Below are 21,422 nucleotides of genomic sequence, written 5' to 3'. Positions count from 1 at the left end.
GGACATGCAAAGTTTAGAGAGGAATGAAGCTGGTATGCTCTGCTTGATGTGCAATGTAAGTGTATATCTACAACAGAGCACTAGTGCATTGAGAGAGAAGTTAGGCATAAGAGGAATTAGACACAGTGTGCAAGAGAGATGACTATGCAAGTTTAGTCATGCATGTAATGCATATGGATCCATAAAGAAGTGCCCATCTCTTAAAGTGGTTGGAATTTGCGGAAGAGGGAGACTCAGGAAGACATGGGATGAAGTACCGAAGTCTGATCGCAAGATGCTGTGCCTCACAAAAGAGATGACAAAAACCAAGATATCTGGGCACCTTGCTATACTCAAAACGACCCATCCGCCACAGCAAAACTGATATCCTAAAACCATCCGGGTAATGCTTACTTCCATCCTTTCTGCTACATCAACCCTCTTCCCCCACCCATATTCCATCCCTTAACACTCATCACTTCCTCTGTTACTTGAGAGCAGAATAAGCACATACCACATCCCTTGGCTTTCTCGGTTACCTTTCTACCCTGTTAACTGTCTCCACCAACCACCTCCGTTCTGTGCCTTCGCACTCCTACCAGTGCAGCTCTTCATCGTCTACACCTCGCTTACCTGCTATCACTCTCAATGCCCTCATATATATACTACAAACCCCAGCCACCAAGCTTCTTTTATATTTCTCTCCATCATCTGCTACACTCACCTCATCTTGCTCACTCAGCCAGTCCTAGCCTCTATATCATCTCACCTACTCTTACCACCCCTAATGTCCCTTGAGGGCATGTCCTGACACATATTTGCTATCATCTCTCTCACTATTGCTCTCTTTATTTTATCTTACTCCCTAACTCATTCTATTTTTCCACTTGGGTGTCTATGTATCTACTCTACAACAAGACACCTATATCTATCCTTTTATACCTTAAATCTCTCAACTGACACAAAGTCACAACCCCTCAATATTATTGCCTAACACTTAGTTGAGGAGTTTCTTGTCTTGCAAGGTACTTGGTAACCCTGTTGGTGCTGGTATCACACTAAAAGCACTATGACGGTGTCATATAAAAAGCACTGGTTATGGTGCGACACAAAATGCACCCAGTGGCATTAAGAAACCATGCCAAAACAGACAATGGAATTTGTTGCAGCTCTTGGCCTTACAAGCCTTGGTCAAACTGCCCAACCCATGCCAGCATGGAAAACATGTTAAATTATGATAATGACGACACACACAAACAACTGGCCCCTTTGCCCAATTTCTTAAACACCCCCAACCTCCACCACTTTCTAACTCTCTAACTGCTGTTTTCTTTGATACCACAAATTTTTATCACTACCATCCCCCCCATACTTAATTCACCGTTGCAGCCCCTTGCTGAGCACCCAAATCCTGTCACCTTCTCTTCCACCATGCATCTCTCACTGTTCCCACTCTTGCAATCTATCCAACTATTCACCACCGCTTTCCCTTTCTCACCTTTCCCTGCCCATTGTATCATTATCATTGATCACCAAATCCTTTACCCCTCCGATTCACTACATCCACTCCTCAGCCCTACCCCCCTGACTGCAACTCTTCTCTACCTCCCCTACTAATTCATGTAACACTTGTTCTTTATTTATTACATTCACTGCCCCAGCTATTCCCCACCTCTCATTTGTCTGTGCACTTCAACCACCTACAGTCCTCATTATTCTTCCACCATCCACTTCTACTCACTTCATATTTTGAGGGTCCACAGAGATGCCTCACAAAAGTTATTTTTATCTTTCCCACCTTACCCCCACCAAACTCTCAACCCTCTCTTCTAAAATGTGAGTAGTCATGTGACCCTTCTACAGCAATTTATACAAATACAATTTCTACTGAAAGTATAAGAACTACTGACAGGCTATAAACAAGTCCTCACAAGCTTTATCTGCAGATCACAAAATGTTTACAATGATAAAGTTTTTAAGCAAATAATCTTAAATTTTTTAAAGAAAAGAAATACTTGCTTTAACCCTTTGGTGTTCGCATTATTCTGCCAAAGTTAATGCTTTTTCATTCACTTTGTTTTGAACTAATCATGCATTATCTTGTAACTATGAAAATTTGATGAGGTAGCTGTTGATTTTTAAAACGATATTGTAGAGTTGGTGTGAGAGACCAGATATGGCCAGTTTGAACATAGAACAGGCAGAATACTTTTGGCTGGATATGGCCGGTTTAAATGCTAAAGGGTTAAACAATTATCTGTGGGTATAGGAAACATAAGTCCCTTTATAGACAAAAAGAGCCAAATTAATATAAAATATATCTATTTCTTTACTACCCACAAGGGGCTAAACACAGAGAGGACAAACAAGGACAGACAAACGGATTAAGTCGATTATATCGACTCCAGTGTGTAACTGGTACTTATTTAATCGACCCCGAAAGGATGAAAGGCAAAGTCGACCTCGGAGGAATTTGAACTAAGAATGTAGCGGCAGACGAAATACCTATTTCTTTACTCCCCACAAGGGGCTAAACAGTGGGGACAAACGAGGACAGACAAACGAATTAAGTCGATTACACCGACCCCAGTGCGTAACTGGTACTAAATTTATGGATCCCAAAAGGATGAAAAGCAAAGTCGACCTCAGCGGAATTTGAACTCAAAAGTAATATATATTTACTTCTAAAGTACCAGTCAAGTATTGGGGTCAATGTAATCGACTATCCCCCTCCCCACAAATTCCAGGCTTTGTGCCTATAGTAGAAAGGATTATATATATTTATATTTCTTGTATGGAAATAGTGAAACATTTTAACATTATATTTTGCCTTAATTTTTAGTGAAAAAAAAAAAGGAACTTAATTTTTATACCAGTAGTTAAAATTTCTTAATATACCAGTATAATTAAAAAAAAAAAAAAAAATTAAGTGATTTTGTTTGCATGACTGTTTGGGACACTATCAGCCTTACAATAATAACTATGTGATCACTGCTATTTCTAGCATGCTAGATGTAGTTGGGTTACCTTGAAGTCTGTTTAAATTAGTGATATATTACAACTATGATAAATTACTGAAAGAAATATTTACGAAAGCAAGTGAAATTTTTTATAAATTGAAGTTTTCAGAAACATTGACTTTCTGAACTTCCTTTTACTATCGAATATTTAAAGTTCACAGATTTAAATATTCAGTACACGATAGTTTTTTTATACAATTTTTTCATTTCATTCTTTGTTTGCAATTTTCTCTCACCACTCTCTCTCACACACACACACACACACACACACACACACATACACATACACACACATACACATACACACACACTGTCTCTGTAATATAAACACACACACACACACACACACTCCAGGTTTGATTTCGTTATTACACAAATATCACATTAGAATTTTGCAATTCAACATGGGGCTTCCAAAAAAATATGCAACCGAAAATATCGATGTGAAAATATTATCAAGTAACTAGCAGAAAACTGCCCAGAGGGCAGTCTTTCTGCTAGTACTAGCTGGTCACTTTATGGGTTCACATTTGGAAGGCTCTCTTTTTCCCTTGCATTCTCCATGTTTAGCACCCTTTCAAAGAATCATTTCCATGTCTCTCTTTCAGAATCATTAAGCTCAAATGAACCATTATCTATCTATACATATTTCTCCCTCAAAAAGTTTCAATTTTATTTTACACACCATCCTGAACCCATGCCTCAAATCCACCCCCTCCACTGAAAAACGTATTCAAACTTCTTCCTTTTGGTCTCTCTTCTTGCTAAATATACCTGTCACCTATGTTCTCGTCTAACCACCTTACATTCCAAGCTTGTCTCTTTGCTTTTATGGATCTGTCTTCTTCAATGTTCCACCAACCCTTTTCTGAATAGAACAATGCATCAGCTACAGACTTAGAAGAGTGTCCTCAGTAGGCTGTCTAGTAAAAACTTTTAGGTATCTTCTATTTTAAACATCACTCTCTCGGCCTCCTTTATGTCAGATATTTCAATTAGGGCTTCTCTTAAGCTTCCAAAAGCTGAATAGGCATTTCTCTCTAAGTCACCCTAGCTCTACACATAAGGTCGTTAACCACTAACATACTGAATAGTACATCCTTCATTAGAGAAATACTTTACGTTGTCAAACACCTGTCATTTTAGCTTTCTAGTGAGAAGGTAGTCAATCTGGGTTGTATAAGTATTGCTTAGACAATGCATATACTAAAATCTGGGTTGTATGAGCATAAAAATAAGTCAAATATAGATATTAGACACACACACACACACACAGATGTAAGTATATGCACATACATACACCTACATATATACATATACGAATATATATATATATATATATATATATATGCATACACATATAAACACTTACATATATACATATATATAAACACATTCATACATACATATATATAAACACATTCATACATACATATATATAAACACATTCATACATACATACATATATATAAACAAATTCATACATACATATATATAAACACATTCATACATACATATATATAAACACATTCATACATACATATATATAAACACATTCATACATACATATATATAAACACATTCATACATACATATATATAAACACATTCATACATACATATAAACACATTCATACATACATATATATGGAACTTCTGGAACTTCTGGAGCTCTCACAGTCTCATCCGACCCTCACAATATGGATTTGTCCCTAACTCACATGCAGTGACCAGCTTGTCGAGTTCCTTGAGGACATTACTCAGATCACTGACAGTGGCTCATGGGTGGATGTTGTCTACCTTGACTTTGCTAAGGCTTTCAACTCTGTGCCACACAAAAGGCTTATGGTGAAACTCTCTGCAATGGGTGTGGGGGATGACCTTTTTAACTGGTTGAAATCCTTCATCCTCAGCCGAAAGGAGGTAGTCACAGTTCTAGGACAGCACTCTACACCATATGAGATGTCATCGGGTGTACCACAGGGATCTGTCCTTGGTCCCCTCCTGTTTGTGGCATACATTAATGACATAGATGCCAATTTAAAGAATGCCACAGTATTGAAATATGCAGACGACATCAAGCTGTACCTTGAAATCAAGAGGACTGATCCTGATGTCTACAACTCTTTCCTGCAATCAGACCTAGACACAATGCAGCAATGGATCACAGACTGGCAACTGAAACTGGCTGTGGACAAGTGTACCACCATGCATTTCGGGAGAAAAAACCCTGCGTCCACATACTCCCTCCACAACACTGATATCAAGAAACCCTCTTGCGAGCGTGACCTAGGCATCACTGTCAGCAGTGATTTGCATTGGACAAAGCATATCTCTAAAATTGTCAAGAAGGCCGAGGGTGTCTTGGCATCACTCAGCAAGACTTTTGTTAGCCGCTCTCCAGCCATCTATTTAAAACTGTATACAGCTATGGTACGACCACACTTGGAATTCGCATCATCAGTTTGGAATCCCTATCTTGCTCAGAACATTGACCTCCTGGAATCTGTCCAGAGACGTGCAACCAAATGCATACCCTCCATCAGACACCTACCATATTCTGAGTGCCTTGTTTCCCTGGGCATGGATTCACTGAAGCTCCGGCGTCTAGCGACGGACTTGGTAAACACCCACAAGGTTATCAACCACCTCACCAACAACAACACTGAACACCTTTTTGATCTCCATGTGTCTAACACACGTGGACATGCCTACAAAGTCAGAAAACAGCACAGCTCCCATGATTCGGAAACATTTTTTCACGCTCAGGGTTGCTGAAGCGTGGAATAAACTGCCTGCATCAGTTGTTGACTGCCATGACACTGCATCCTTTAAGGCCCTCATGCTTCCCGAAATCCGTCGAAACTACACCTGATTATATATACACTTTAGATGAGTTGTAGTGCACCTGAGCACTGTACACAATTATTATTATATTATTATTATTATTATATAAACACATTCATACATACATATATATAAACACATTCATACATACATATATATAAACACATTCATACATTCATATAAACACATTCATACATACATACATAAACACACACACACATATATATATGTGTGTGTGGGCCCAACGGGTCCAATGACTATCATACTCCAGTGTCTTCATGTCACACGTTCTCAATACCTGGATGCCCTTTGGCAGCCACCTCAGTGTGTATTGGATACTATTTTGTTCTATCAGGTCTGGTTAAGTTTCCCTGTATGGTGCACTGCATTACAATACCAGAGGGTGGGTGCAGTTTTATACAAGGAGATGAAGGGTATAAGTGTGAAAGAAAAAGAAGTGGAACAGGTGAGATTCTTGGAAAGGAGCTACACGGTTACTCACCTTTATGAGTGTGAGTGTGAACAATCCAGGTTGTTCCTAAAGGTGTGAGGTGATTAGAAGTGTGGGACAGAGGAAGAAGTCATGTAGGTGTAGGTTTACAAGTGTATGGGGGAGCAAGAGAAGACAGTAGGGTTGGCAACAACTTGAAAATTCAGGGAGAATGAAAGGTGTCATGTAGAGATAGATGGATGACCAATGGTGCTCAACTTGGTGAAGGTTGAGGGATGTATATAAGTGAGTGCATATATACAGGACTATATACAAACAACTCCTGTCCACTCTAACACTTCACAGATCAAATTTAGAGGGCCTTGTTTGGAACTGTCACTAGACACAATCACTCAACAGTGTCATTCTTAGAGTTCAAGCAAAAAAAGATTGTCACATGACATTAACTCGCAGACATAGCAGGGAACTTTCCAAGCCTAATCACACAATCATCCTCTTCCACACTTGATATTAAATTTAGAGAGCCTTGATTGTTTGGAACTATCTCTAAACACGTTCGCCCAATTGTGTCAGCCTTAGCTTACAGCTCCAAAAAATACTGTCACATGAGATTAACACATGGACAAGAATATACAAAAATTTCTAAGCCTCATCATGTGATCATCCTCTGCCAATAAAATTGTATCCTAAACAGATACTAATTTAGACAATGTTCACTCTATAAAATCAAGAGTTTTAGCACTCCTGTCAGAGCAAGATAGCCAACGCATAGCCCCACATCTTTCTATCTCACTTCACTTTTGAAATTCAGAAAATTAAACCAGGTAAGCCTTCAAAAATAGACCATCTAAAACACTCCCAGTGCATTTTCAACTTCTTTTTTCTATATTTCTTCCCATGTGAAGTTAAATAACCTTTTTTTACACATATACAAACACACACACACATATATATATATATATATATATATATAAATGTATATTATCATTCTCTCTCTCTCTCTCTTTCCCATGCATACAGACAGACAAATATGTTGACCCTGTGAAAGACCATTGCACTCAGCTGTGGTCACCATATAGCACTAAACTAACAGTGGAATTCGAAGTGGTCCAACATCACAACACTAAAAAGATTGTAACAGTGTAGTAAATGAGCTACAGGGAGATGCTAAAAAAAAAATCTACAACTTTACTCCCTGAAGCAAAGACATGACAGATATATAATAATCTACATATGAAAAATTTTGAAAGGACTAGTACCTAATTTCAACACTGAGTGTTATTCAAATGCTGAAACTAGACATTAAATTGTCCTAAAGGTACTATCCACTCCATCTCATGTTAATCTCATGTGACAGTATTTTTTGGAGCTGTAAGTTAAGGTACTATCCACTCCATCTGAAGTCAGGACCAGGTACACCAATAGTTTAGGCTTCTCCGTTTGGGTTGCGGATCCGTGGAACAAGCTGCCAGAAAGATGGTGAAGATGCTGACGATCGCTTTGTTCAGAGTCTCCCTTGACCTCAAGTGGCCTGAACTCTTTACATGAACACCACCCTGTACATAACTCCATGTCCTCCTACATGGCCTTGCTTTTTGCTTTTTGAGCCAAAAAATTAACTAACTAACTAACTAACTAACTAACTAACTAACTAAAGGCATGCAAATTTTAATACCCTGCCAAAAACATTAAGAAATCTACAAAATGTGGATGTTTTCAAAAAGGAATTGGAAATTCTCATCCCAACAATACCAGATAAAGCAATGGCTCTGTACGAAGCAAAGGGCAGGTCAGTGTATTAGTTTGACGCTCAGGAAAAATGGAAAAACCCTTTGACATTTCAAGCCTACACTTTTCGACGGAGAGGAATGAGGAAAGAGAATGGAGAGAGAGAAACAAACGTACCTGGATTAAGGGTTTCATATGCTGAAATGACCAGATGGAGGAGGTTGAATGGAGGGGGACATAAAATGACCTGGCTAAACCACGTGCATGCAAGTGCATGTGAATGTATATGTGTATGTGGGCAAGTACATGTGAATGCATGTGTGAGCAAGCACAAGACTATATGAGCCTGTGTGAGTGTGTGTGCATATGGGAGTATGTGTGTGTGTGTGTGTGTGTATGAATAAGCAAACAGATATGCTGTGTTGAGTGATGTATGTTTGTGCTTGTGTATTTATGTGTATGTATGTGTGGAGGTGTGTATAGGCGTGGGAATGTGTGAGGTTGTGTAAAGTGTGTGTGTGTGTGTGTGTGTGTGCAAATGCATGTGTGTAGCAGTTAATGTGTATGTGTCTGCTTGGGGAGAGTAGTGTGTGCATGCGTGTTTATGCATCAGGTTGGTGTATGACACTGTTGTGTGTGTGTGTGTGTTATGTGTTAATGTATTAATATTGTGTGTTTATGCGTATGTATGTGAACAAGTGTGTGTATGTATCTCTCTTATCAGTTGGTGTGTGTAATATTGTTTGTGCATATGTGTGTGTTGTGGGAAGATGCAATATACATATATATATAACGAAATATATATACATATGAATATATTCCTATACATATATATAAAAACACATTTATATTCATATCCATATATATCATCATCATGATCATCATTTAACGTCTGCTTTCCATGCTAGCATGGGTTAGACGATTTGACTGAGGTCTGGCGAACCAAGACTCCAATCTGATCTGGCAGAGTTTCTACAGCTGGATGCCCTTCCTAATGCCAACCACTCCGAGAGTGTGTATATATATATATATATATATATATATATATATATAAACACATATTTATATTCATATATATATATATCTATCTACATATATATATATAAACACATATTTATATTCATATATATATATATATATATATATATATATTATATATATATATAATATATATATATATATATATATATATATATACATACACACACACACACATATATATATATATTAATACTTTGAAACAATTGTTGGATTTACCTGTCATGCATGAGGATTTACTTGGCATATGTATTCTACTTACATTTACTGGTATCTGAGTGTTGAACATTTAACCAAATTATACATACATACATATATATATATAATATATATATATATATATATATATATATATTATATATATATATATATACACACACATTTACATGCATATATGTAAACATATAGAGGCACAGGTGTGACTGTGTGGTAATAAGCTTCCTTCGCAACCATATGGTTTTGGGTTTAGTCCTACTGTATGGCACCTTGGGGTAGTGTCTTCTAGTATATAGCCTCAGGCTTACCAAAACCCAGTGAGTGGATTTGGTAAACTGAAATTGAAAGAAGTCACTCGTGTGTGTGTGTGTATATATAGATAGATAGATATAGATATATATATAGATAGATAGATAGATAGACAGATATAGATATATATACATATACACACACACATATATATACATACACACACATATGTGTGTGCGTGTGTTGATCATGGGATGGTAATGTCACAAACTGCATGACCTTAGCATTGCTGGAAAAATAAAAGAGAGGCTGCATGACTTTTTAAAAGGCAGCTGTGGGACAATTGGTTTTCTCTCTGTGGAGAGACATCAATTCACAGCGGAGTCCCTCGTGGAACTGTACTGAGACCGTTACTGCTGCGGTGCTTCTCAGAGTCCTTCCATCAGCCACACAGTCAGGCACTCTCACCAGCTATGCTGATGATACAAACCTATACTTATGATACATAAGCTATGCTTATGATACAAATGAAGCAGAAGCATTCAAGGACACTGATGACATACTAAAATGGTAAAATTACCTGAATGCAATATACAAATGGGCTGATGAAAGCAACATGAAGATTCAATCCTGAGAAGGTTCAAGCACTTCAACACTATAATCGCAATACAGAGTAGTGCAATTCCTGAGTTAGAGTTGGTGCATCACTTGGGAAGCCACACGAGTAATGATGTAAAATTCTATGGGCATATTACCAAAATGGCAACATTGTGCAGGCAAGTTGTTGGATGGATTCTGAAATCATTCAGAACCAGGAACAAACAATACCATGCTACTCCTATGGAAAACTTTTCTTCTGAGTTGTCTGGATTACTGCTCCCAACTGTGATCACTCTAGGGCATCAAACTAGTTAACCCTTTTGTTAATGTATTTATTTTGAGATGCTCTGTGTTTCTTTCAATTACTTTAGATCATCATCATCATCATCGTTTAACGTCCGTTCTCCATGCTAGCATGGGTTGGACGGTTCGACCGGGGATCTGGGAAGCCAGAAGGCTGCACCAGGCTCCGGTCTTATCTGGCAATGTTTCTACAGCTGGATGCCCTTCCTAACGCCAACCACTCCGTGAGTGTAGTGGGTGCTTTTTACGTGCCACCTGCACCGGTGCCAGGCGAGGCTGGCATCGGCCACAGTCGGATTGGTGCATTTTACGTGCCACCTGCACGGAAGCCAGTCGAGGCGGCACTGGCTTCGGCCACGATTCGGATGATGCTTTTTACGTGCCACCGACATAGATATAACAAAGAATTTAGTAAATTAACTTAGTTATCATTAAGCTAGTGTTAGGAACATAAATTGTGACTAAGGTTTGGTGGAAGATTTTTAATTCAAAACTTATGAAAACAATACATTTGTACTCAGAACCAGAGCCTGTTTCAGCCAGGTTGGTAATGAAAGGGTTAAGGAACTTGAAGCAATCCAGAGTCACTGCACAAAGAAGACTGACTTGGTGAAACAAATGAGTTACTGGGAAAGGATAAAGGAACTGAAGCTCTACTCCCTAGAGATGTGTAAAAGATATGTAGTGATATGCATAACCATGGATGAAGAGAGGTATCATCATCATCATCATCATCAACGTTTAACATCCGTTCTCCATGCTAGCATGGGTTGGATGGTTCAACCGGGGATCTGGGAAGCCAGAAGGCTGCACCAGGCTCCAGTCTTATCTGGCAATGTTTCTACAGCTGGATGCCCTTCCTAACGCCAACCACTCCGTGAGTGTAGTGGGTGCTTTTTACGTATAAAAACAGAAATGAAGATAGTGAGTTTGGATTGCTTACCAACTCTTCTGAAGATTGAATACTAGAGCTTGTGCATTACTGTGCCTGCACCAGCATTTCTAGCATTCTATTCAGCATCCTGCATCCCATCACTCAGCCCCAAAACACTTAAACTTCTCTACTTGTCTCAATAAGGTTCCAGTAACATACAGAGTACACTGAAAAGACTTTCTTGATAGGACTAACCAGTCTTCATATCACTAATTATCTCTGCCTTGCAGCACTTGGCAAGGAATCTATTCAGTGTTTGTGGGAAGAGAACCTTCTGATGAGACATGTAGCTCCATGTTGTTAGAAAATATCAGCTTACCAATCCTACACCCTTTGACTATGATACCATTTCCACAATGGCTGTGCATGTTAAGTCAATTTGTGAAAATTATAAAAAGAGGTGGCAGTATGCACACCTGCCAAAGTTCAACACACAGGTTCCAAGGCTTCAATTTAGCCCCATTTACCCAAAAACGAATATTTTGGCATTTGTATAGGGTCTTCATGGCAACTGAAGTTGCTCATTAATCCCATGTTCATGCAAAACCCACCACAGCATGTCTCACAACAAGCAGTCATATAAATTTATAAGGTTGTGTGTGTGTGTGTGTGTGTGTGGTGTGTGTGTGTGTGTGTGTGTGTGTGGTGTATGTTGGATGTGTGTAGTGTTACATTTTGAGTGACCAAGCAGCATTTATCTGCTTGCAACTCATGTTTAAGGTTTTGTGGTGCAATATTGAGTATCAACTTTTTTTTATGTTGTTTTAAGCTCAACTGGAGGATCCATTCAAGGTCTCCATGGAATCAGTGCAAACTTTGCATGTGGTGTCTAGGTTGTCTGTGAATGATGTATGAGGAAGGTTAGGAAGGACAAAGGGTTATATCATCTACTTAAGAGCAGATGTTGTTGGCTGTGACAGTAAATGAGTGGGAAGGAAATAGATTTATAAGTGACTGGCCAAGAGTATGTAGTGTGGAGTTGGATGCAAAGTTGAGAGCAAAAGTGGTTTCATAATGATTAAATTTTGAGATGTATATGAAGTATTTAAGGTGATCTGTCTGTCAGTCTGGAGTGTAAGTTGGGAATAAAACAAATTGAAGTAAGGAATTGGGAACAACAAAAGATTTAGCATCAGTATGGGATGAGTGTGACACCTCTGAGAAGTTGTGTAATTCCTCATCACCAAGAACAATGACTTCAGAAAGGGGTGATGTGTGGTATTTGCTGGTGTTTTGAGAAGTACAGAAAGCTGCATAGAGAGATGTATTTTAAAGAATGAAAAATGGAGACTTTGAGTTGGAGAAACTGAAAATCAATTTCTGAAATCCAGATAAGAGGAGTAGCAGATAGAACAAAATCTACGTAGTCTAGATTTGCACTTGAGTAAGGGGTGATGTATGGGATCCAGGTTGGCCTCAAGAAGGCCTCAAATATTTGAGAAGAGCAGTGGGTTTGGGAAATTGTTTTCTTTTTTTGGTGGGAGCAGGTTGGTTCTACCTTTAGATATCCTAAGGAATGGTAGATGGATGGTTTGACAGGAGTTGGCGAGTCAGAGGACTGCACCAAGCTCCTTTGTCTACTTTGGCATAGCTTTTGCAGCTAGATGCCCTTCCTATTACCAACCACTTTACAGAGTGGACTGGGTGCTTTTTACATGTAAATATCCCTAGATATTTATAAAAACATATCAGTTCAAACAATGAATATTCTGCCTTAAATGCAACTTGCAGGAGATGGAGGTAAGAGGAAAATAATTTTTTTTTTTTCTGCCTGGCAATAATTTAAATTCCATAAGCCCTATGATGAGAACTTTGTGATAGTCCCATCTACATCCAAGAAAGCTATGCTCAACAGTATATAAGCTAAAGTTTTACGATGAAATTATTTATTTGTAAAATTTAGGCAGTGTTAAAAAAAAGTTCTAAATTTTTTAATGAATTAACTTAATATTCCCCAAATGTCCTCTAAACTGATTTGACAGTGAAGGAGACAAAAACAAAAATGTCAAAAACATTAATAGAAAACTGATTGAATTTGCATGGAATTGGATAATTTGCTTCCCTCTTCCCCACTGCAGAGTATTGATTAAATTATATTCCACTTAAAGAAGCCAGAAGTAGCTTTTTAAGATAAGGACTTACAGGCAGCAAGTTTGAAGTCAAAATAAAATGACCACTTGAGATTGAACAGACAGACAACAGACAGACAGACAGACAAATATATGTATATGTATTACACTTCAGTGAAGTGGTAAAAGGTTAAATGCTTGATTTATTAGCTTACCACTACTTCACTGAAGCACATAGAACATGGTTAACTGAGATGAAATTTTGTATTAATCATATGGACTATTAATATCAACAACTATAAAAAAAGCTCAAAAGCAATATCTACATGGTTACTTGATCTACAAGAGATAACAGCCCAATCTCTTTCAGATTACATTTTATCTTTTAAAAAAAATGACATATTGGATGATATAGTCCAAAATATATTAAACTTAACTGTGTATTGCGCTATGTCGGAAAACAGAAAATACTGAATAAACATAGCTGGAAAAACCTTGATTACTGGCCCGTTCAACCAGGGCCAATTGGGAGTTAAACTTCAGTAAGTTTCTTAGTTATAAGCCAGTAAGATAACCTCTACACAGTTACATGGCTGGCTAGAAATAACAACCTGCCATGAAACCCTATTGTCTATAAATATAAAAAAAGAAAAAGGGGAAGATACACTGGGTAAAGTAATCTTAGATAGTCTGAAAAAAGAAATGACTCAATGGTCACACCTGGAACACCTTTGATCCTAGGTTTGTTCAATCAGGGCTGGCCTATGATAAAACAATAATGTTTATGAATGACAAATTCTACATTCTTTTACTCACTAAAAATGTCTATATATCTATATTCTGAAAAAGAAGAGTGAGAAAAATTCATAGATTAACAATACCCCAGTTAATTTGGTTTGTGTCAAAGATACCACAGACCAAGGTAATATGATGCTACTGTAAGCTATCTTCTATTCTTTGTGATACCAAAAAATTTCAGCAATTACTTAACTCTTTTTCTATATGATTTCTGAATATCAGAAAATGTCTTTGAAAAGTATGTAAAGATTCAAAATCTATATTAATGATAGTAACAAAGAATGAAAATTAAAAATAAATAAATATATACATAATTTACAATGTTTCACAACGTGAACAATTGAAAAATGGCACTGCATCAAGAATGGTCAGCAACATAAAAACATTCACTTATGAGGGCAACATTGGTTGACATTATAGAACACAATTCTTTTTTTTTTATTATTATTTTCAACAATTCAAACAAAATTCATAACAACAAAACAAAAATAATTATTCTGTAAAAAAAAAAAAAAAGCCATCAAATATTCCTGAAAAGAATGAATCTTAAAATTTAATATTTACATATGACTCTCAAAAGTGATAGACTTCACAGAACTTAATTATTTCTAAACTTGCAATAATAGTTACTTTTTGATGAATTTTTTCATATCTTGATAGATACACTCTGTTTTATTATATCTTAAATAAACTGTCAATACAATATAGCATTTTTTTTTTTTCAGAAAATCTACTTTTGTTCACATAACTTCCATCACAGACAATATTGAATTGTCAAAGATTCTAAGAAAAATCATTTGTTTCACATAAAATATTCATCATGTATATCCTAGCTGATTAGTTTTCCAAATTCTTTCAACACAAATGTATTTAAATCTGTCCTGCCAAGAAGACATCAATTATTATTACTATTATTATTACATTTTCTTTATTTCTGTAAAAATCTAAAAGTTTCTGACAAACTTTTTCTATACTACACAAATAAACTTACATCCAAGTTCTTAAAAAAAATCTTTCTCAAGAAGAAAATTTGCATATTTAGAAAATATATCACTCACCTATTTTTGAAAAGACTTCCAAAGTTGCATTTGCCTTAGCTTTTGCTCCTATACCATTGTCAGCAATGCAATAATAACTACCGGCATCCTTTTTTTTAACTGGCTCAATTCTCAATACAGACCCATGTGGCATTTCCTTTATAACCAAACGGTTTCTATTTATACTAATGCGGCGACTTCCTTTTCTCCATGAAAATGATGGGCCAGGATTTCCTGAAGCTTTACAAAAAAAGCTTACAATTTTTTCTTCGGCCACTCTTTGGTTTTTTGGAGCAAGTGTAATTTTTGGTGGATCTGCAAGAAACAAATGAGATTCTTAATATTTCTAATCCATGGAACCAGAATATGAGCAAACAACTAAACACCAAAAATGAAAAAAAGTAAAGATAAGTAAAATAAACTGAAGCACACAAAAACAACAACTAAAATTTTTGTTAAATCTTAGGCAATATCATGAAATAACTGACATTCAAGTCAAAGAAGATCTTTTGCTAACATTGTCTAGAATTAATCACTACAAAAATACTTTCAGAGAATTTACTAAAAACAGTGACAATGTTGATCTTTAGGTATACAGTTATTACATGTTATTTTTTTAAGATATAACAAAAATTTTAATCACTGAATTTGTGGCAACAAAAACAGCTATTTAATACTTAACTGAAATAATGATAATAATAAAAAAAAAACACATAGAATATTAGACGAATAAGTTGGGTATCTGAAATTGCAAAAATCTGTTTATTTTGGCTGCAAAATTAGTTTCAAATAGCAATATTTCAAAATACATTCAAAAGAACTGAAAGAAATGATAGTATTTTTAGATGAGGAAAAGTCTTGGGGTTCATATTTTAGGTCAGCAAATTTATGAAGAGGAGTTGAGAAAAATAAACGTTATTTACAATCACCTATATCCAACTTAGTTGTCTAATATCCAAACAATATGTTAAATGGAGGCCTTACAATGGACAGCATTATAAAATTCAACCATAGCTTTTCCAAATAAGTATTGGACATTATGTATGCATGTGTGTATGTATATATATATATATATATATATATATATGCACACATGCACATAAGGGTCTGTAGTTCAACTATCTAAAGTAAACCAGATTATTTTAGCTCGAAAAAAGCATCAGATATCAAAACTTTAAATTACTTGGAATCACATCTTGTCCATTTTGAATTCTTGCGGTAACACATAGTATCATCAGCTGGAAACTATCAAACTCAACCCTACCACCCGAAAAGGAAAAGTTTATTACACTTAACAATAATGTTTGAAGAAACTTCAGTTAATTGCATTTTTCATTGTTTATATATAACCTAAATTTTTGCAAAAGCAAAATAATGGAATATTATTAATATATTAACTAAATTGATGTGCCTGAGTAACTAATGGGATAACTGAATAGGGCCTTTATCATCTATAACTTAATATTTTATTTTAGTTGCTTCTCTAATGCTGACCATGCATACTTACGTGTTAAATAGCTGATATACCGGAGGTTGGTTAAGTTAGCACCTGAATATGTAATACATATGACAAAGTGTTAGTAACGTGATGTTATATATGAATATATGATTTGTTTCAACTGATTGATTTAAAGAGTAGTGGCTTTCTGCTTTGAGAGAGGTACTTTTTCTATACACAAATGAATAGTAAAATACCCCATGCTTTCTCTTTGGAGTAACAAGGTGACAAAGAAAGATTCGATAACAAGGTTACGAGTGATAGCAAAATGAAAAAAAAGGGAAGATGGGTGTACCAACATTTCTATCATATTTGTGCAGTGAATGTATAAAATTGGTCACTGAGAACTGAAGAACTGCGATTGGGGATTAACTAAACTAATGTTTAGATAAAGTTAAATATCAATTCAATAAACATTTAACTTCAACTTCTCAGTTAGTAATTATCAGGGAAATATTGGAAGAGAGGGGAGTTGCTATGGGAGACAGTTAAGAAGAAAAAAGTAAATAAATAAGAAGAATGAAATAAAATATTTTCCTTTATCAAGGCAACGAAGGGAAGGAGATTATAATAAAAAAGAAATTTCAGTGGATTTGCACAGAAAGGAACCTTAAATGTACCAAACAGACTTTGGTAAAAGAAATAGTGAGAAGACATGATAGAAGTATCTGAGAAACTAGTATTCTCAGATGTTGCCTAGCATTTTGTGAGTGACCAAAACAACTGGCATTTCTCAGTGACAATGTTTTCTTCATTATGTTCAGGCAGCTTCTAAACCACCAACATTCACTGCAATAACTGTTCTTACTATGGCTTAAAGTACCAGTTGCAACGAGAGACAGGCCAAGTGAAATGCAGTGCAGTTCAAGCCAAATATCTAGTCCCTGGTGACATGACAACAATGACAATAATAATATCGCTGCCAGGTATCTGAACAGATCTACAGCATGGAGAATACTTGTGATCTGTAAAACAGAATGACAGTAGATATTTTAAGCAGTAGAAGTGATGTACCTCAAAGAGAAAATGCCTCTCTTGAGGTTCAAGGTTTCTGTTGCATGGGGGTCTATATGGTCACAATATAAGTGCATTTTCACATGTACGATATATTTCCTTATTTGTCAATTAAAAAGAATTGCAAACACAAATTGAATTAAAGAAAAGCCATATTGCAAAGAAAAGGAACCTAACTGCCCCTCAAAACAAAAACACAATAACTTCCAGCAAGTAAAAAAAAAATTATAGTGGGTAAAACTTTTGATCCTCATCATACCATTTGAAATAAATGATTCCCTCTTAAACAGACAAAACAATTCAGAATTACAGAGAAGGACTTGGAATATTGCAATATACATGTCTTTCCCAAGGGTTCAGAAGAATACATGAAGTGCAGTTTACAGTTTTGCACGGAACTCTATATCTATCCACACACATACACTCGCGTGCGTGGAAACAGAATTTCTGCAAAAATTCAAAAGCCACAAGAGTATATGATCTGTAAGATGTGCAACACGGACTTGCATAGAAGTAGCAAAGTGAGTTGAAATGGCATTTAAGACACCATACTATATGCACACTGGATGTAACTGTGGTGGTCATAGACATTGTATTCAAAACAAAAAGTATTTTAGGCTGACAATGAAAGGTATCTTCCCTCACAGTCTTCCAGAAAATATATAAATGCATTTATTATCATCATTTAACATCCATTTTCTATGGTTTCTCAGGAGCTGATGAGCAGAGGACTGTGTGCTTTAGCATGGCTTCTACAGATAGATGTCCTTCTACAGATGGCTGCTAGGTACTTCACAGGGTCTACTGCGTGCATATTACATGGAACCAGCATAAGTGAGGTGACCAACTAACTCGCAAGACATATATACGCATATATCTATACACATATACGCGCGCATGCACAATTCTTTTTTGGAACAGCGGCTCTCAAGGTACATCACATACCACTATAGCAGTTACCTCAATTTATGAAGGTCCTAACAGAGGAATTTATGAGTAGTTGCCTGTGGGAACTTTTTTTATGCTGATGATCTTGTTTTTGTAGCTGAATCTGTAGTAGAATTACAAAAAAATTCCATATGTGGAGGCAAAAATCTGGAGTTAAAGGGCCTCAGTTAATTTGGAGAAGACCAAAGTTCTGACAAGCAGGAAAATAGACAGTATGCTAATACTGTCAAGAAAAGGGCCCTGCTCAATATGAAAAAATGGTGTAGATAATAATTCTATATAGTGTTGGAAGCACTCCGTCGGTTACGACGACGAGGGTTCCGGTTGATCTGATCAGCGGAACAGCCTGCTCGTGAAATTAACGTGTAAGTGGCTGAGCACTCCACAGACATGTGTACCCTTAACATAGTTCTCGGGGATATTCAGCGTGACACAGAGAGTGACAAGGCCGGTCCTTTGAAATACAGGTACAATAGAAACAGGAAGTAAGAGTGAGAGAAAGTTGTGGTGAAAGAGTACAGCAGGGATCACCACCATCCCCTGCCGGAGCCTCGTGGAGCTTTTAGGTGTTTTCGCTCAATAAACACTCACAACGCCCGGTCTGGGAGTCGAAACCGTGATCCTTCGACCGCGAGTCCACTGCCCTAACCACTGGGCCATTGCACCTCCACCCATATAGTGTATCCAGTGCAAACTAAGGACATGCATCACAAGGATTGCAATCGAATCACAGGGAGGTTAACACAGAATGTAGACTTTGTTTGTGGTAGATGAATGGCACAATAAACACTAAGAACACTATACAAATACATTTCCGTGACTCACCAGGAGGAGTCTCAGAAGTAGATTGTTTCTGTTACCTAAGTAAACTAATTAGCAATGGATGAGGATGTTTTGAAAGCATAGTTGCTAGAATATGAAACTGCCAGAGAAAGTCCACAGGGCTGTTACCACTGTTGATAACAAAAAGCTGCCCCCTTCAAGGTGAAAAGCAGATTGTATGATGTCAGTGAACAAACAGTAATGCTACATCATCATCATCATCATCATTTAGCGTCCGTTTTCCATGCTAGCATGGGTTGGATGGTTCAACTGGGGTCTGTGAAGCCAGAAGGCTGCATCAGGCCCAGTCAGATCTGGCAGTGTTTCTACGGCTGGATGCCCTTCCTAATGCCAACCACTCCGTGAGTGTAGTGGGTGCTTTTTACGTGCATGGTAATGAAACATGGGTCATGAATGCAGAGGATATGTGAGGACCAGGAAGAATTGAAGTTAGCATATTCTTCTGGATGTGTTAACACCAGTGTGCTTGCACACCAAAGTGCAAATGTGTTGAGAAGAAAACTGAGCATAAAAAGCATTGAATGCAGTGTGCAAGAGAAAACACTGCAATGGTATGGTCATGTGATGTGTATTACTAAATGTGGCAGTAACTAATGGAAGAAAGAGACCCAGGAAGACATGGAGCAAAGTAGTGATGTTGAGCTTCAGCCTGTTGAGCTGCACACAGATGACAAAGGAGCGAGATGAATGGCGATTCACTATGTTCAAGAAGACAAGTCCCATCTCAGTAAAACTGGAGTCCTTAAAAGCATATCATTAATTTCTAAGAATCTGCATCCAATTTGTATCCCACAGGCCTTCACAGTAACTCATATTCATACACTTATCCCTCACTTCACCTGAAACTACAGTAGTAGCTGCTCTAATTATATTCTTTTATTTGTTTCAGTCATCTGACTGTGGCCATGCTGGAGCACCACCTTTAGTCAAACAGATCGACCTCAGGACTTATTGTAAACCTAGTATTTATTCTATCAGTCTCTCTTACTGAACCCTTAAGTTACAGAGACATAAACACACCAACATCGGTTGTCAGGCGATGTTGGGGGGTGGACAAACACAGACACAAACTTATATATATGACAGGCTTCTTTCAGTTTCCATCTACTAAATCCACTCACAAGGCTTTGGTCAGCCCAAGGCTATAGTAGATGACACTTGCCCAAGGTGTCACACAGTAGGGCTGAACCCAGAACACTACTTTGACTTTTGTGCTCTTATGTCACACTCTTGTGAACCTACCTGCCCAGCCAACCAACTTCAATTTTCTGTCCCTATTCTCTAACTTTTTGTACTTTGAAGGTAAGCCATCATATCTAATGTCCACCATCCTTTCTCCCTACAGCAAGATGCTTGTTACACTCCCTTTATCATACTCTATCCTCTCAATATCTGGCACAAAGCCACCGCCTTCAAAAAAAAAAAAAGAACCCTCACTCTGACAAGGAATTTTGCCTTGTAAGTTACTTAGTTACCTTGCTAGTGTTGTTGCCATAATAAAAAGACCCAGTACACTCTGTAGAGTGGCATTAGGAAGGGCATTGAGCCATAGAGACCATGCCAAAACAGACACTGGAGACTAATACACTACTCAGGCTACAAAGATCCTGTTGAACTATCCAAGCCATGCCAGCATAGAATATAGCATTTTTAATTATTATTGATGATGATGATGGAAGGATAGATATCACACACACTCACACACACAGACACACAATAGCATCATGGTTTTAATGACTACTTTTCCATGCTTGCATGGGTCAGACAGAATTTTCTGAGACAGATTTTCTAAAGCCCTTCTTGTAGCTAACCCATAACTGTTTCCAAGAAAGATGATATTTCCTCATAGCT

At 37.1% G+C, this 21,422-nt stretch overlaps 1 protein-coding gene and 1 long non-coding RNA gene across 14 annotated transcripts in view; one reads left to right on the top strand and one right to left on the bottom strand.

Annotated features, from left to right (window-relative positions):
- Positions 1 to 21,422, bottom strand: part of LOC115215626 (tyrosine-protein phosphatase Lar) — a 535,158-nt gene that overhangs the window by 269,535 nt on the left and 244,201 nt on the right. For 8 of the 9 annotated variants that reach the window (XM_036505764.1, XM_036505766.1, XM_036505768.1 and 5 more), the window contains 2 exons: positions 16,776 to 16,817; positions 15,290 to 15,583 (listed from right to left, as the gene is read on the bottom strand). In XM_036505764.1, coding sequence (XP_036361657.1) covers positions 15,290 to 15,583; positions 16,776 to 16,817 — 336 coding nt within the window. The remainder of the gene's footprint in view (positions 1 to 15,289; positions 15,584 to 16,775; positions 16,818 to 21,422) is intronic. The other variant, XM_036505770.1, reaches the window with a different exon arrangement.
- The window catches only part of LOC118764770, a 226,687-nt gene that overhangs the window by 108,732 nt on the left and 96,533 nt on the right, over positions 1 to 21,422 (top strand). The window lies entirely within an intron of this gene.

Source organism: Octopus sinensis, linkage group LG9 (assembly GCF_006345805.1).
Source record: "Octopus sinensis linkage group LG9, ASM634580v1, whole genome shotgun sequence".
NCBI lineage: Eukaryota > Metazoa > Mollusca > Cephalopoda > Octopoda > Octopodidae > Octopus > Octopus sinensis.
This window is presented reverse-complemented; position numbering and strand designations above follow the sequence as displayed.